We start from the raw sequence: 17,331 nt of genomic DNA on the forward strand, positions 1-17,331 counted from the left end.
TGTGAGTATCAAGGCCTAGTGGCAGTGCTAATGAAGGATTTGCATGTAGGACATATCTGAAGGTGAAGCCAGAAATTACTCCTGAAACAGTAAAGTTCAGATCAACTGTGTCAGTGATCCCAGTAGTTGTTATTAATCACCACGGATGGTGATTTGTGCTCCATTCAAGTGCTTCCTGCTGCCTGATTTCTGTACGTTCTTGGCATCAACTAAAGAGGAGGTCATTTTGGCCAAACATCTGAGGAACCACGAGATTGGGATGACAAACACAGCACAGAATAAATCTTTAGGGCACCATCTGGAAGAGCTTTGGTCAAATTACTTTGTAACACTCTCTGGCACTTCAGCAGGTAAATAAATATAAATTAGACACTTCAATGGAATATGATATAAGAACGATAAAGCAGTATTTTAGCATACAATAACCAGAGCAGCGAGTCATTACAGAACACCCCACCCCCCGCCCAGATCTCACCCACACCATTAAAAATGCATTTGATCAAACCTCATGCATCCACTACAACTGTACAAAGCTGGTTTTGGTGCAAGTTTTACTTATGGAAATACCATAATTTAGTGATAATGGGAGCCTACTATGCTCTAGCCTACTATGCTCTGTATTAGTCGTTTTTTGTTTTTTTTTTAAGAGAGAGAGATAGGACTGAACATTGCCAATTTATGGTAAGAAAGCTGTCCCAGACGACAGATTGGAGTTGCAATAAATGTACGAATTCTGCAAGGAGCATTCATTCATTCAAAAGGTTAATTTGAGTCATGTAAGGAAGAAATCTTAGAATGTGACTTCACTTGTCATAGCAGAGCTCCATTTTCTTTGCTGGGCCTAAATTTAAAATACAGTGGTACCTCGGGTTAAGTACTTAATTCATTCCGGACATCCGTTCTTAACCTGAAACTGTTCTTAACCTGAAGCACCACTTTAGCTAATGAGGCCACGCTGCCAGAGCACGATTTCTGTTCTCATCCTGAAGCAAAGTTCTTAACCCGAGGTAATATTTCTGGGTTAGCGGAGTCTGTAACCTGAAGCGTATGTAACCTGAAGTGTATGTAACCCGAGGTACCACTGTACTGGGTGGGAGGAAACCTTTTCTTTCTTTCTTTCTTTCTTTCTTTCTTTCTTTCTTTCTTTCTTTTCAGCTGGGATAATTGGCTCCGAGATTATTTTAGGCAGCTTCCTTGTGACAACCATAATATGTGTTTCAGTTCTTAGCTTTGAGTTGTGCGGCGCCAACTCAAGTACCTGCCACATGTTTCTGGCAGCTGCTAGGAGCGTTATGGACACACAATGCCTGTTTTCAGGGATAACACTAAACTATGGTTTAGCATTATGAGAATAAGCCTTGGTTTCGCCTCCCATTCCCTCCCCTGGTGTGTTTTTTCATCCCTAAACAATCCAGATTCTCAAATCAGGGTTGAAGCAGCTTTCTACAAACTATAGTTAAAATGAACCACAAGGTGTGGTTAATCTAAAACAAAAGTAAAAACTTCCAAAATTCTCCTCACAGCTTCACCAAAATTCAGCTCCTTCTTATGTCACAAAACCATGAGGAGACTAGCCTGGTTCAGATGTGACTCTAAACTATGGCTTAACATTAGGTGCCCAAGCTTTGGATTCACAAGTATCCTTCACCTTTATCTTTTGGTGCAGTCATGACTCATCTAATCTAATCAGAGTTTGGGGGACTCTGGCTGATTTTTACTGAGCAGGCCAGGATCATATGCCAATTTAGACAAGCCTTCTTCAACCTGATGTCTTCCAGATTTTTTGGATTACAGCTCCCATCAGCTTCAGCCAGAATAGCCTGGCCAATAGGAGCTGAACAGTATTCTAAAACATCTAGAGCAGTGTTTTCCAAACTTGGGTCTCCAGCTGTTTTTGGACTACAGTTCCCATCATCCCAGACCACTACCCTGTTAGTTCGGGATGATGGGAGTTGTAGTCCAAAAATAGTTGGAGACCCAAGTTTAAGAAACACTGATCTAGAGGGTATCAGGTTGTGGAAAGCTAGTTTAAACATTTGAATACAAGGGACTGTCAGTTACTTTAAAAGTGGAAGAGAAAGCTTCTGATCTTCTCTTCATGGCCATACCAGAGGAGGACGAAGATGAGAAGCTGTAGCATATGAACCTGACGCTTTTGCATGTACTGCAAACCACAGCATTATCCAAAAGGGCCACTCTATGACATGGTGTTGGAGGAGAACCGAGCAAAAATAAATGTTCTTGATCCCCCTTCCCTGCTTGGTATATGTCAACAAAGAAACATATTGCAATCGCTGAGAAATCATTAAATATCTTATTGTCTGCCTAGTTTTGATAAATGAGGATCATAAGTCCCCCTGAGTTTATCATGGTCCAATCAACATGCAAAGTCAATCAACAAATATTTGAAAACAGCGAAGGCATGTATTGTAAACTGTTTCCTTATTTGTTTAAGCTAACTATGCTCTAAAGCACCAACACTAAAAGGGTTTTAAAGGCCGCGATTCAAACAATCTCATTTATCCAGATTGTGTTTTGTTATAGTGACGTGGGCATTTGGATGTTTTCAAGCAAAAGAAATATAATTAGTATAGACAGAAAGAAAAACAGTTTGTGCATCACAAAAACGAAACAGCTGATTCTATGCCAAACAAGGTTCACTTTAAAAAAAACCACCACACACATATGAATAAAATGGCAACTTGAAATCCTGAGGATTTAAGTGAAATAAGGGTGGACTTGCATGACAGATTGTCATGGCCACTGATTTAGTGATTTCCAACTAAACTAGAAGCAAAGGAAGTGTTTTGAGAAAAGATACACACATCTTTCTTTCAAGGACAGCCCCAAGTTTACACGTGGAAGCTAACCATGCAGTTTGCATAGCCAATTCAGGTCCTGCAAACCTGGTTTCTCTTCCTGATCTACTGCATGCATGAGTGGGGGTAGCAGGACAGACTGGTATCCATATGTTTGCACTGAGGGTTTAGATGCACACTGCATGCATGCCTCATTTTGTCTGCAGAGGCTGTATAGCAGGGGTGGGCAATGTCTGGTCTACAGTGCTAAGGGAGAAGAAGTGAGAGGCAGTTTGGAATGCTAGGTGCTGGTGTCTTGTAGGAGAGCCAGTGGAAGACTCTAGGATAGGACAGGAAAAACATACCTGCATTTAATAGGTCCGTAAAGGTTGAAACAGGGGCTTTAACAAAAGTCTTCAGTTATAGTGGGCAAGGGCAATCAGGCAAGATACTTTTGATAAGGCTCCTCAAAGCTATCTTGGTTTAGTAGTGTAAAATAAGCCAGATTTAAGTAACAAAACATATACCAATTTAAAGAAACAGCACTATTCCACAGTAACCACACGAACGTATGCACTATATAATCTTGTAATAAATAAGCATGAATGTATTTGTCAACTATAGCAGCTATGGCTGAAATTCAACATACCACTAAGTGGGGGGAATGAGATCTGCTCACAACAATGGGACTTTCCCCTTCTTTCCTCCCCTGCAAGCCCCATACCCTGTTCTAGGTTTCCCCCCACCCCAATCCTCCAGAGAAGATTTATGGGGCACAGAGAGGCATATGAGGGCAGAGAGGTGGAGAGTCTCATTGTGTGAGTGGAATTCTGTGTCAGCACACAACAACTCAGTTGAATCCCACCCTATATTGGAATGACTTTGTTTCACTCCTATATCCCATGGTTATCAGGGTTCTTGGTAAGTTAAGGTAAGTGCTATTAAATGGTAGCATTAAATGGTGGAGTAGAAATTGGGTTTTGTTGATAAAACAAGAAACAAGAAAAAAACCTCATTGCACCACAGAAGGTAATAACTGCTTCTCAAAATTCAACATCATCTTAGACATTGGGGTGGGTGGGGGGAATTAAAGGTGAAACTTACAAAATACATCTCCTCGAAGTTTCTTCTCATGACCAGTTTGGTTTTCAAGGTCTTCCCTTTCTCCTCCTTTCTCAACTTCCTCTTCCTCTTGTATTTTCCCTTCTCTTCTGACATCTTCAGTACTTTCCCCCTGTTCACCATAGGCACCTTCTGTGTGCACACCGTCTTCGTAGTCTAACGGTCTTGCGTGAACTTTAGAAGCTGGGGTCACAGGCGGTTCTGGGATCACATTTTTTATATCTCCATGCTTTTTCACACTGTTTTTGTGCACAAGCAGCTTCTTGAGCTTCTCTTTGGCAACTCCAGAGATTCTGGGAATGTCTTTCACATAGTTTTCATGAATAACTGAGCAGGGGATGGGGTAGAGAACCAAGAAAACACAAAATATGCTTGACTTAGCTTACACTTTAAGGGTTTTAGGTTTTTGCAGAATATTAGTGCTTCTCAACATGATGAAACACCAGTTGGCAATGTTGAAAATGTATTTGAAGTACAATAAATTCAAAGCAATGTATATTATCTGTAAAGATGTCTCTATGTAGAGCCAAGAATATACAGAGTAGAAGACCTGGTCAGCAGTGAATGTTTCCTTTGTCAATCCTATTAAAAAGGTAAGCGACTATTTCTTAGTTTTGTGTCTGACTACTGGGCTGGAATAACTTGTCAGCAACAAGTCAAACACAATTCATCAGCATGTATTGTGGTCAGCCAGGTGTCAAGCACCATAGAGCTCAAATCAGTCACAAAGGAAAATAGCAAATTCTGCGGAGTATTCCCAGCAGTTGCTCTTCCCTATCAGGAACCTGCCAACTGTTACGAGAAAGCAAGGACCACAGTCCATGGGGATAAATGGGAATAGCTATGGATAGCTGCTTCCAATTATGTCTCCCAGAGGACAAAGTAAGCTTTGGGAACAACCCTCAGCTACCAAAGGTGTATGGATCAGTCTTATTTCTGGTCCATATCATTTTTGCATTTGTCCACTCTTTAGGTCCATTCTGTCATGTTTCCACTGTAAGCCGTGCAGTTTAAAAATCTGCAGGAAAACTGGCATTAAAAAGAAATAAATCAAAACATGCATTTCCAAACACATTTTATCTTGATGCGTGTACTTCTAGATACGTTTTTTGAGATAAGAACTGTCGCAGCATTCAGAGAAGCATGAAACCTGTTGGAAAGCAACGTTCCAATCTGCTCATTAGTTAAAGAGGTGCAAATCAGGCCAGTTCATATCAGAATTTACAAGCAGTGAATTCCTCAACCATCCCTACTAGCTACCTTTGCCTGTAATAGCATCCAGAAGGCATTCCACCAGTACAGATTTGATTCATTAAGAGGTTAAGATGAGAATCAGCTCTGAGTCTATATGGCTCTGGAATCTCTGGCTAACATTTGCACTGGCCTGAATCCCCAAGATCTTGCAATGAAGTTCTTTGTACTAGAATGACATCCAAGCTAGTGAGAAAAGCAATGCTTTGTGACTTAAACATCTATGTTGACAAAACAGGGAAAGACCATTAAATGAAGCTGAAAAGACAAATATATAGTTATTCCAGCGGCTGACAGATTTGACCTTATGCCATATTTTTAACTTTGTGTGTTTAGAGAAGAAGCCAGATAGTTTCTGCACAGCAAGACATGTCCTTTGTGCTCATGATTAATGTCTGTGACCCATCTGTTCAAGGAAAAATATGATTTCACCATAATTGTAATTCATGGGAATAAAATAGAAAATGTGATATTTCACATAGGCTCATTTGGGTTTAAATAGTAGCAGTTGGGAAAGATTGAGGGCACAAGGAGAAGGGGACAACAGAGGGTGAGATGGTTGGACAGTGTTCTCAAAGCTACCAGTATGAGTTTGACCAAACTGTGGGAGGCACTGGAAGACAGGAGTGCCTGGCATGCTCTGGTCCATGAGGTCACGAAGAGTCGGACACAACTAAATGACTAAACAACAAAAGTAGCAGTAGTATGGGGAGATAACCTGCTACAAACCTATATCATATTCCATATGTATTACTAAAGAGAGATAACATTGAGAATATTTGTCTAACATACTTGGTTAGATAATTTCTTCCCAATCAACCAGGACAGAAACAAAAGAAGGCTGTTCTGTTTCGTTGGCACATATTGTAACAGCATTCAGTCTTAACAAGTTAGAAACTGCAAAGTTAGAAACAGCATTGCAGTTTCAATCTTTCCTATGAACAATATTTCCTGGTTAGTTTTGCCCAGGTGCCTCCATTTCAGAGTTTTGTTAAAAGATGTACACTGTGAAATTTAACCGACATGGTTCACTGAAATCTTTATTCAGGGTACAGCAAGGAAAAATTGACTGGAAACCCCCAATTCCCTACAAATTTCCTCTCAGAAATAAGAAAGGCAAACCCCATGTGTTTTAATAAAGAGCCTGCTGAGGTTTTCAAGACAGAATGACTGCCCAGCAAACCAGAACATCTGCTTGCACTTCTTGCTTTGAAGTCTTTCTATAAGTAATGAAATATTCTTACTGCGCAGCAAAGTTGTTCTGGCTTTGGGAAATCAAGGGAGCATGACATGGTGCTCAGTTTGGGAGATTGGATGCACTCATCTAGGACATCCAATCCCTGCAGGTCCACTCATGTCAGATTCCTCAGCCAGATCCAGACAACACTGAAGATGCCACAGTTCATAGGCTGAAACCAATGTTCAATATGTTGACGGTCCTCACCCCACCCCCACCAAATCAGCTTTTTTTCACCTTGGGTTCTAGCAGGGTAAATCAGTTTGACACGGTAAAAATGTTTGTTCCTCAGGCAATCACACAAGCCATGTCTAGACTGAACTATGGAAAGGTATGTCAAATGAGGTGGAAAGAGCTAATATTCACACTGTAATTATAATCCCCCTTTAGGTGGGATTAAATTTCCACAGTGTGCATCGTTAAATCAGTGTTTAGTATACAATATTCAATGAAACCCAAAGCACGACTTATGACACTGAGGAAATTCTCCAAAAACATTTGTTTTGTGATAAATATGGGTCTCTACGCAGCACCAGACTGGAGAAAGCACAGCAACATGGGATAAAACCACCCCATCACCTTCTGCCCTGGCCAATGTAAGTGGCAGAACTTACACCTTCTTCCCTAGTGAGGAAGGGGACATTTTGTAGTTCACCTCAGGTGGTGAAATGTCTTGGGCTAGCCTGTACTAGGAAAGTTAACAAGAACTGAAGACACATTTCCATGGTGAAAGTGCAAGGCTTGTTCTTATTTCACAGTAAATACAAAAGAAAGAAATGCATTTATGGGTCATGCCCCCCTGATTTCCTAAAGCCAGAACAACAAAACAGAGCAACAAATATAAAATAAGTTGAACCTATGCAGCTACATGAAGATTGTGGTCATGTTCACCTTCGCAGAGTATCAAGTATCTCTACCTCCTGCCCCAACCTCAAATTTCCCCACTTTACCAGGATTTCTGGTTATTTGTTTATTAAATTTCTAGACCAACTGTCAGAAAAGAAAAGAACATAAAAGAGAAATTTAATGATTCCTGATAGCAGTCAGCAGTTCACAGGATCTTATAGGAAACAAAAAGACATAGTACATTCTGAAAATGTCCCAACTTCCCATCATTTGAGAAAGGTGTTAGAATACATCAATGACGCTTCTCTTGCACTTACCAGAGCATTCATATCCATTGCCTCTGTAGCCAGGTTTACATTTGCACTTGAAGGATCCCTGTGTATTGAGGCACTCTGCATGGAAGTCACACTTAGGTATAGTTGTAGTACATTCATTTATATCTAGAGAAATGGGGGGGGGAGCAGGCAGGAGAAAACAAATAATTGAAGATAGAGAGAAGTCAGAGATTTAAAACAAATTAAATATTATTTTCATGCTGAGAAAAGCTGCACCTGTTTAATTCCTGCCTGTCATGCAAGCACAGGAATCGTATCAGAAGAAAATGTTGGCAAGCCTCTTTGTAAGTGCTATGGTTAAAGACTGCATTTGTCAATGAATATAAAGAAGGAGGGAATCTTAACAATAAATGAGTATTAATTCAAAAATTCTATTTGAACAAACTGCCCATTTATTGTCTTTCTCTGGTTTACATCACTCTGGGAACTGGAGCTAGACCATTAACAGGGATAAGCATTTGGTCAAAAACTAGTAAGCAGGGGGCAGAGTATTCCTAAACAAACTATTTTTTTAAAAAATTACAAACTTTATTGTGGTTTTTTTAAAAAATAATAATTACAGAGCATAAAGTGTTGTCTGTGAGGACAAATGCATGTACAGATGTTAAGTCTTGTATGCAGTCATCCACATGGCATCAAAACAGATTTGGAAACTATTTTTCATTAGAAATTAAGCTCACGTCCATGGGGCAAACAAATGTTTAGATTCCCTAAACTTGATCGTTCATTGATGTTAGTCTCTCCTTTGACATTCTAAGCTATGCTACAAAGAAATGCTCTATCATTCCTTCAGGTGGCGAGTACCACCAAGTTTGTAGCCAAAACAAGGCCAATGAGAAACAAGAGATATCAAGTTGGAGGAATTCCCAAGGTTTGCAGACGTACAACAATTTTTTTAAAAACCAAACCTAAGAAGCCAACACACCCCAAAGTGCCACAAGGATGCACTTTACTGAGTAGCCTCTCAATGTGGAGTGATAGCTGAAAACATAAAACTGGAATATTGGGTGCAGGAATCGGGGAATGGAATGTTCTGCTTGCCGGGAGAGAGTGGTGGAGACTCTGAAGGAGAGTGCTCTTTTCAGGAGAGAGGATACACTGTAATATTGTGTTATAGGTTCCACATATCAGTCTAGAAAGAGAATATATAAAGAGAAGTGTTTATTTTTATTTATTTGCCACTAGGTAGTAGAGACTCAATAAAGTCCCAAAAGTGGTCCAAAAGTGGTTTCCAGGGCATTAGTTTATACAAGCACAAGCAAAATTTACACTACAGTTCAAAAACACAGCAAAATCAGCCAAGTTTATGAGAAAAGGAAAATATGCGCATATATGTGCATGTGTACATACACACGAGAGGAAAACTAGAATCTAATTCTTACCTACACAGTCATATCGGCCACTCACATATTTCAGCTCGTATCCAATTTGACACTTGCAATAGTAACTTCCAAATGTGTTGACACATCTGCGGTTGAAAGAGCAAACAGCTTTCCCACTGGAGCACTCATTAATATCTAAGATATTAAAATGAAATCTGATAAGGTCAAGGAAAAGGTATCAGGATAAAGGTGGTTAAACAAACCCTTAACGGTCACATCTGTGAATAAAATGACTAATGCTGAAATGATATGTCCCATACTAGAGAGGTGCAAAATCCATCTCTGGAATCCAACTTGACTTTTTATTATCCCAATTAAAGCCTACCAATTTCTGATGAAATCCACCTATTCCTTCTGCATAGTTGCCATCCATAATATGTCCCCTGATGCTCCACCTGTATGCATGCCACTCTAAGCCATACATAGCTAGACACCAGTGTAAGCATGAGGATTTCAACAAATCCTCACCTGTCCGCAAGACCCATCTTTTGTTCCAAATTCTGTCTTAGATGGAAGTCAGCAACAAGCCTAAATTATTGCCTATGATCTCTGAACCTCTTTCTTAGGCTGTGTAAATAATGTTAGGTATTACCAGGCCAGTTGGTTAGGATTAATTTCTGGAAAGTCAATGAGTAGTTAAGACTCAGAGCTGACACATCACATACCAAGAAAAATACATGTCCACTGTTCTGATACCCAGCCTATGATCGGAAGGCACGCAATAGTATAGCAACTTTGTTGAAGCAAGTTTGGCCCATACCTGGGAACTCCACTGTATGTCTCCTTCAGTTCATTCAAAGAAGAAAGGTGGGATATACATATAATAAATAAATATCCAACAGGTGCATGCCTATTTTATTAAAATTACAGGAGCTGAACTCTCAGCAAAATTCATTGATCTCACTGATTCATGCAGCAAATGTTCAAAGCTTTCTAGTCCCTAGTAAATTTAGGTTATGTATTAAATTCCTATCCTATGCTTCATTCAAGTTTCTCAGAACAGAAGTGTTTGGGACCCTGACAAGTCCTTCCCCTGTTCTATTTTACTCTCATCCCTCTTGCTTTCCAGGCTTGAAAGAACCACCCTCTTCTCCTCGTCTCAAGACAGAAACAGCTTGTATCAGTGCTTGAATGGGCACAAAAAAGTACAAAGGAATTTACACACTGTTCACATGGACGCCTGGCTAGAATTCCCGCCTTCTATAAATACATGCATTATGGATAAACGATTGCAATATACAACAGAAAGTTACAAACCTCAGATGTCTATAATTATTTTTAAAGTGCAGTCCTTAATTTGGAATCATCAACTCCCAACCAGATAGGATTATTTTTCTTGCTCCAAGTATAGTGAAGTATTTTATAAATAAAGAAAATGCAAACATAAACAACTAACATGAGTGCATGAGGAACTTGGCTGTTAGATTTCAACTGTGTTTCCTGATTTTATGCTGTGGACAAAAGCCTCAAATAAACATTAATTGAACGATGGGAGGATGACAGGGGCAGTAATAATCCCATTTATACAGACAAATTTGGGAGAAGAGGAGCAGTGTTTCCTTCTGTGGCATGTTTCTTGTTTAACAGCTGAGCCAAGAATCCATAAGGGTTCATTCTATAGTGCCTAAAAATACTCTCATGTCATGAAATCCATGACAAAAGTAGCAGGCTTTTGCAGAGCTATGCTTCCAGTTTGATGTGTTTAATGAATAGGCTGCTTGAAAGGTTATGAGTGACTGTAATCACAGCTAAGAGTTCATTTCCTGTGCTTGTCAAGATTCACCTAGGTTCTAAAAGATCCCTAGAGTCCATTGGGATGAGGAAGTATCCCCTTTCCAAAAGAATAAAACCTCCAAACTGTTACTCCTGGGGCTTCTCACATAGCCACAGTTGGAGAGTAGATATATTAGATGTCTAAAAACATGAAGAAAAACTTGTTTTTAGGGACTTTCAAAAACCCACCAAACTCTGCAGGCAGTTCCAGACCACCTGTTTATTCATCACGATTTGTTTGTGTGAAAGTCAGATGGTGCTGCCTCAAAGCTCACCTGCAGGAGTGGGGACAGATAAGGACCTGCCCCACCAAGCCAAAAAGTTTACTCGCTCTTGCTCTAAAAGTATAGCCATTCTATAGTGTTCAGCAAGCACAGGCCGGATTCTTGGAATGGTTGTGCTAATGACAGCAAGAGCATAAACAGATGCTGATGTACCTATGCATGTTTTTCCATTTGACGCTAACTGAAGTCCGCTCGATGGACACAAGCATCGCACGTCATCTTTCACTTCTTCACAGCCATATTGACAATTTACCATAGCGCAGCTCCTGGAATCTTGAAAAACATGTTACTTGACAAAGCCATAGGTAAAACTGCATAAGAGGATTTGTTTCATTAACAGATTATAATGATCTTAAAATCTCTTCCCTAAGAGCATTAATGCACTGGCATGCAAAAAAGGAGGAGGAACATGAGCACATACCTTAGCTATTTGGCTACTGCTATTCCCACTGCCAAATAGACACAAGCCTCTGATTTAAAAAGTGGTTTGTCTCTTTGGCAGTGGGAACCGCTGTGGCAAAACCATACCGCCAGTTTTAAAAACAGCTAAATGGGTTGCTGCTCTATTTCACAGGGTATAGTTCAACGTAATACTAGCTATCTGTGGAGCTCTAAATTGGTTGGGACCTGCATGCCTGAAGGACCATGTCTACCACATGAGACTGCATGAACCTTAAGTTCTTCATCGTATGTCCCAGGTTAGGCACCTGAGCTTAGGCAGCTGGTGACTGGTGAGAGGGCCTTTTCAGTTGTGGCACCTGTAATGTAAAAAGGCCTTTTCTTGGTAAGCTTGCCTAATGCTGATCTTGTTTAAATTTTACCCAAGCATTCCAGCATCATTGCTGTTTTCTTAAAAAACAACCTATGGCAGAGACAAACTTTCACACCATTGGCAGAGACAAACCTTCACACCATCCTAACGTACACATTAGCCACCAATATGAGGGGTGGGTATGATTGCACTAAAAGGTTCCAGTTACGTATGTGCATCTTCCCTTTTTATATTACAGCCATTAAATAGGTTTATCTGGATATCATCTGCAAGGCTTCTGTGACAACTTAGCTGCCTGCTTTTTTCCGTTCTACTCTAAACTGTTCTGTAGCTCGGAAACCACACCTGACAACTCATAAGGAAGAATTGCTTCTGGGTATTTATATTTTGCTTTTCAACCTGCCAGCTGCAAGAAAAAGAGTTAGCCCTTATAAAAGGGCAGCAAAACCACTAGAATCTTTCTCCTTTTTACTGCTAATACTTCCAAACTAGTAAATTTATTTATCTCTTTGGGCAGTTTCAACATTGCCTTCAGAGAAAATGATCTGGTTAGAAACTTGTCCTTTACCCCTTTCTAAATTAACACCACCCCACTGGGAAAGCTCCCTTTCTCAAGGGGATTTGTAAGTGTGAAATGAAAATCTCTGCAACAGAAACCTTTGAAAATGTGTCCATAAATCCAAGTCCTCTTTTAAAAGCTCTACTCCGCTTTCAGATGTGGTTCCTTCTGATTTATCTACATGCAGTAAAAAAAATGGACAGAGCTAAAAAAAAGAAATGCCCCACTACTGGCTCCTAAGGGGTGCAACAACAACAACAAACACTAATTTGCTGAAGTTTAAAATGCTCCCCAAACCAAATGAGATCTATGTCTCTATTGTATATAGTTTTAAGTGTAAACCATGCTCAGCATATCCTTTAATGAAAATTGCACTGGAGCACTGAAAGATTCCTATGATACTCCTGGGGTTCCAGGCGCTTACCCAGGGTTCGTGGAGTGGAGACCATGATGTCTTTAAGATGTATGGTTTATTTACACATATATACAATCTGAACCTATGATTGAGGGGACCACAGCATGAACACCCCAAGAGGTTCTGCTTCTCCCATAGTTGCAGCCTTGGATTCCAGCCAGGGCTGGATTTAGGTTTGATGAGGCCCTAAGCTACTGAAGGCAATGGGGCCCTTTATATGTCCAGCTGTCCTTTGTCAACAACAAATTGTCACTGTTTTTGTGTTGAATATATGCTATATGGTAATTTGTGGACTACACAACACAAAACACTGTTGCTGTATGTAGGTTTTATTTTATTTCTTTTTTATTTTGGAAATACATCCAGGTTTTTTTCCTTTAATTTTTTTTGGGGCCCCCCAAGAGTGGGGTCCTAAACTATAGCTTGTTTAGCTTATACATAAATCTGGCACCGATTCCAGCAGAAATCAAGCATGTCTTCCGCCTGCTTCTTTGCTTCTAGCTCAACACCACTCTACTTTCTGCTCTCCACTCTGCCTTTGTCCTTCTAACTATCACCCAGTTGACGGAGGGGACCCACCTGGTAGGGACACACCCATTTGTCCTCTGGCCCCGAGCCACTTCCTTTGTTCCCTTAATGTCCCATTACGTCACCAGGAAGCTAGCCTGGCTTATACTGTACTTTAACAGTTGCTGGATCCAAGGGTTAGAAGGGTCTCGGCATACGGCCTACTCCCCACCACCACCAACTCGTAACAGTATAAATTAACCAGCTGCTTCATACTATGAGGCACGGGTTATTTCATGATTAGTTACAATATGGACTTGACTCCCATCTCACGTGCTGCATCTTGTGTAATATCCGTCACTTACTTGCGCATGTGCCGTCGGGCATGAGCATGTACCCATTGAGACAATAGCACTTGTAGCTGCCATGCGTGTTCATACATCTGTGCTCGCAAGGACGTGGCTTCAATCCGCATTCATTGATATCTGCAGAAATAATTGGGGGTGGGGGTGGGAATGAGCTTGCAGATCTTTGGAAGAAAACAAAATAGCTTACTGCAGTTGCTATTTTACGGCTGAAATTCCCACATGGAGAAAATGTCTCCAGGATTCAAGTGAGCCAGATTCTTTAAAGAAAGAATTCAGCAGACCATCTGCTGGTCTGTGTGCTAGGAGCACTAGCAGGAAGTTCCCACCGCACCTGACAGAATCTGGGGAAGTGTCTGACAGCAGGAGATAGATTGTACTGGGAAGGGAGGAAAGAAAACAGCTGCTACACTGTTGTTTATATGCTGAATGGCCACGTAGTCTTGTCTCCACAGCTCAGAGGTTCTCAGTTAGGTATGGTAAATATCTATACAGTGGTACCTCAGGTTACATACGCTTCAGGTTACATACGCTTCAGGTTACAGACTCCACTAACCCAAAAATATTACCTCAGGTTAAGAACTTTGCTTCAGGATGAGAACAGAAATCGCGTGGCAGCAGCGGGAGGCCCCATTAGCTAAAGTGGCGCATCAGGTTATGAACAGTTTCAGGTTAAGAACAGACCTCCGGAACGAATTAAGTACGTAACCAGAGGTACCACTGTAACTGAAAACAAGAAATGTAAATTTCTTTTACAAGCAAACAAGTTAGTTCGTTTACCTGGCTGTGGCTGGATAATTTATTAAGCCATTGTAAATCAATGATTTAAAGCCAAGCTTGAAGCATCAATTTTATATCATTGATCTAAATCAACTTTTCTGTTTTGAAGTTCATATACTTCCTGAATAGGCAGGCATACTGCCTTGCTACTAGAACAATGAAAATGCTTATTGTCTGCTTTCCAGTGGCCTTTACTATTGATCTTAACCAGTCAGTTATATTTCCTCGTGGTTTTCTTTTATGTAGAAAAGCAGTCTTTAATTCAATCTGATGGACACATTGACAGGATTCAATTTTCAGAGATTACAAATGCGGGTATGCTTTTATTTGTTTTCCTTTCATGTTTTGTTTTTTTTTTAAACAGAGAGAATTAAACAGAGAATTCTTTTTAAATCTATAACGACAAACTGGCATGAAGAAATGCCAGCTTGCCAGTTTTAAATACTTCATTTTAACCATCTGGCAAATGTGGAGGTCTAGGTTCACTCCTAAGCAAATTTTCATAACCTGAAAATAAATCTTCGCAAAGCAGAAAAGTCCTAATGAGGGGCTGGGGTAGATGGCATTCATGGTGCCACCACTACATTTGAAACAATGCCAGCTCACAATGCCAGGGTGGAATGTAGCGCCAAAGGCAGTTTCCATTTTTTGCTGTGTGCCAGCTCCAGGTTGGTGTAGCCGCAGAGCCTGAGAATTGAACCCATGGGACTTTGGATAGAAAGCCACCTTCATCCTGCCGCTCTTTGTTTCAGGGCTTTACACACCAAACTCCTGGAAGGAGAACTCCTAGGCCAAGTGTGAAGCCTATGTTACGACAGGCCCCAGCCACATTCATCACACCTCTCTGCTTGCAGAGACTAGTGGAGAGGAATCCACGTGCCTTCCTAACCCACATAGAATCATAGAATCACAGAATCATAGAGTTGGAAGAGACCACAAGGGCCATCGAGTCCAACCCCCTGCCAAGCAGGAAACACCATCAGAGCACTCCTGACATATGGTTGTCAAGCCTCTGCTTAAAGACCTCCAAAGAAGGAGACTCCACCACACTCCTTGGCAGTAAATTCCACTGTCGAACAGTTCTTACTGTCAGGAAGTTCTTCCTAATGTTTAGGTGGAATCTTTTTTCTTGTAGTTTGGAACCATTGCTCCGTGTCCGCTTCTCTGGAGCAGCAGAAAACAACCTTTCTCCCTCCTCTATGTGACATCCTTTTATATATTTGAACATGGCTATCATATCACCCCTTAACCTCCTCTTCTCCAGGCTAAACATGCCCAGCTCCCTTAGCTGTTCCTCATAAGGCATCGTTAAGCCGTTCCTCATAAGGCATCACCTTCATGAGGCTTAGGGGATGTGGGTTAGTTGAGGAGCTATTTTGACTGTTTTGACTTCCTACTTGGATGATGGAGGATATTTGCTAGTCCCTGTACTACCGCCCATCGCAGAATCCACCTTCATGCTGAAAAAGTTTTCCCAAGACAGACAAAATAACTCAATGTTGTTTTACATGCAGCCTCTGCAAAACCGCCACACAGCTCTGGCAATTGATGGCACTTATGTGTAGCCTCTGCATTAGAGTGGATAGACACTTCGGATAAGAAGACTTTTGATTGTTATTTCCATTGTAGAAAGTTCTGAGATGGCAAAACACAGCCTCTATATATTGACTGGAAGATTTAAATAGCTCTTACCCTAGGGAAACTGGAGAGGAAAGAAAAGAGCGAAGACAATTTGGCTGTGCACACACTAGGGTGTTAATGCACATGTGTGTAGCATGGATCCAATTTATCCATGCATACTTTGACACCCCCCAGCACTTTCCATTTAAATCTGTCTCAATGTTTCCTGTCCATAGTAGTGGGTGGTGTTTTATGGGATGTATTCATGTCCTCTCCCCTTAAGCTACTAATTCTGTGGCCTCCAGAAGTTGTGGAAATCTGAGCTCCATTGGGGGTACACACACAGGTATTTGCTTACCTGTGAGTGCACACCTTTTGTTTTAAAGAACTGTTTTGTCTGTGGAATGACATAGTAATAAAGTTTCGCCAGAGCCAATGTTTCACAGTGGGCAAGACAGCAGCGTCATCTTTTTCCAAATTACACACTCATGCAAAATGGCAGTTTTAAAAATGAATATATATTTGTGTGTCCCACCCAGCACCACCAGGTAGAGAACCGGCAACCCACAAAAGAGTGTCTTGCCAGGGGAAGAATGGCTGGCAGGCAAAGACACAAAGTGCCTCCATTTTCCATAGCCTTGCTCCCTCCCAACACGGAAAGCTGTGGTGTGGCACAGAAGAAGAACACGAGCTGCACATTTCACACACAAATACAAAATGGACAAGGCAGGACAGGGAGAGCGATTTGGGAGAAAGGGATTTGAAGACGGTATTTTTGTTTCCCTTCCCCATCTGCTGTACCTGCGCGAGCCAATTTTATTTTTAATACAGCTGTTTTGCAGAAGAGCAGTTCAACAGAAAACAGCTGTTTTAACTTTTTTCCTCCTTCCCATTGCCAGGGAACCTTCAGCAACAACCAATAGTAATAAGCATGTGGCACCCTTTCCTTTGTGCTGATGGAGACAAAACGGATAGGTAGAGCTCAAGCAATGAGCAAGTGGAAACAAAGGGTTAGGGTTAAAGGTAAAGGGTTAGGGTTAAAGGGACCCCTGACCATTAGGTCCAGTCATGACCAACTGGGGTTGCGACACTCATCTCGCCTTATTGGCCGAGGGAGCCAGCGTACAGCTTCCGGGTCATGTGGCCAGCATGACTAAGCCGCTTCTGGCGAACCAGAGCAGCGCACGGAAACGCCGTTTACCTTCCCGCCGGAGCGGTACCTATTTATCTACTTGCACTTTGATGTGCTTTCGAACTGCTAGGTTGGCAGGAGCAGGGACCAAGC

General features: G+C 41.2%; 1 protein-coding gene across 1 annotated transcript in view; it reads right to left on the reverse strand.

Annotated features, from left to right (window-relative positions):
• Positions 1 to 17,331, reverse strand: part of EGFL6 (EGF like domain multiple 6) — a 47,728-nt gene that overhangs the window by 7,979 nt on the left and 22,418 nt on the right. The window contains exons 5-9 of the mRNA XM_081858722.1: positions 13,647 to 13,766; positions 11,182 to 11,301; positions 8,972 to 9,106; positions 7,572 to 7,694; positions 3,903 to 4,247 (exon numbers count right to left, since the gene is read on the reverse strand). Coding sequence (XP_081714848.1) covers positions 3,903 to 4,247; positions 7,572 to 7,694; positions 8,972 to 9,106; positions 11,182 to 11,301; positions 13,647 to 13,766 — 843 coding nt within the window. The remainder of the gene's footprint in view (positions 1 to 3,902; positions 4,248 to 7,571; positions 7,695 to 8,971; positions 9,107 to 11,181; positions 11,302 to 13,646; positions 13,767 to 17,331) is intronic.

Source organism: Podarcis erhardii, assembly GCF_964252035.2.
Source record: "Podarcis erhardii genome assembly, chromosome: 4".
Lineage (NCBI taxonomy): Eukaryota > Metazoa > Chordata > Lepidosauria > Squamata > Lacertidae > Podarcis > Podarcis erhardii.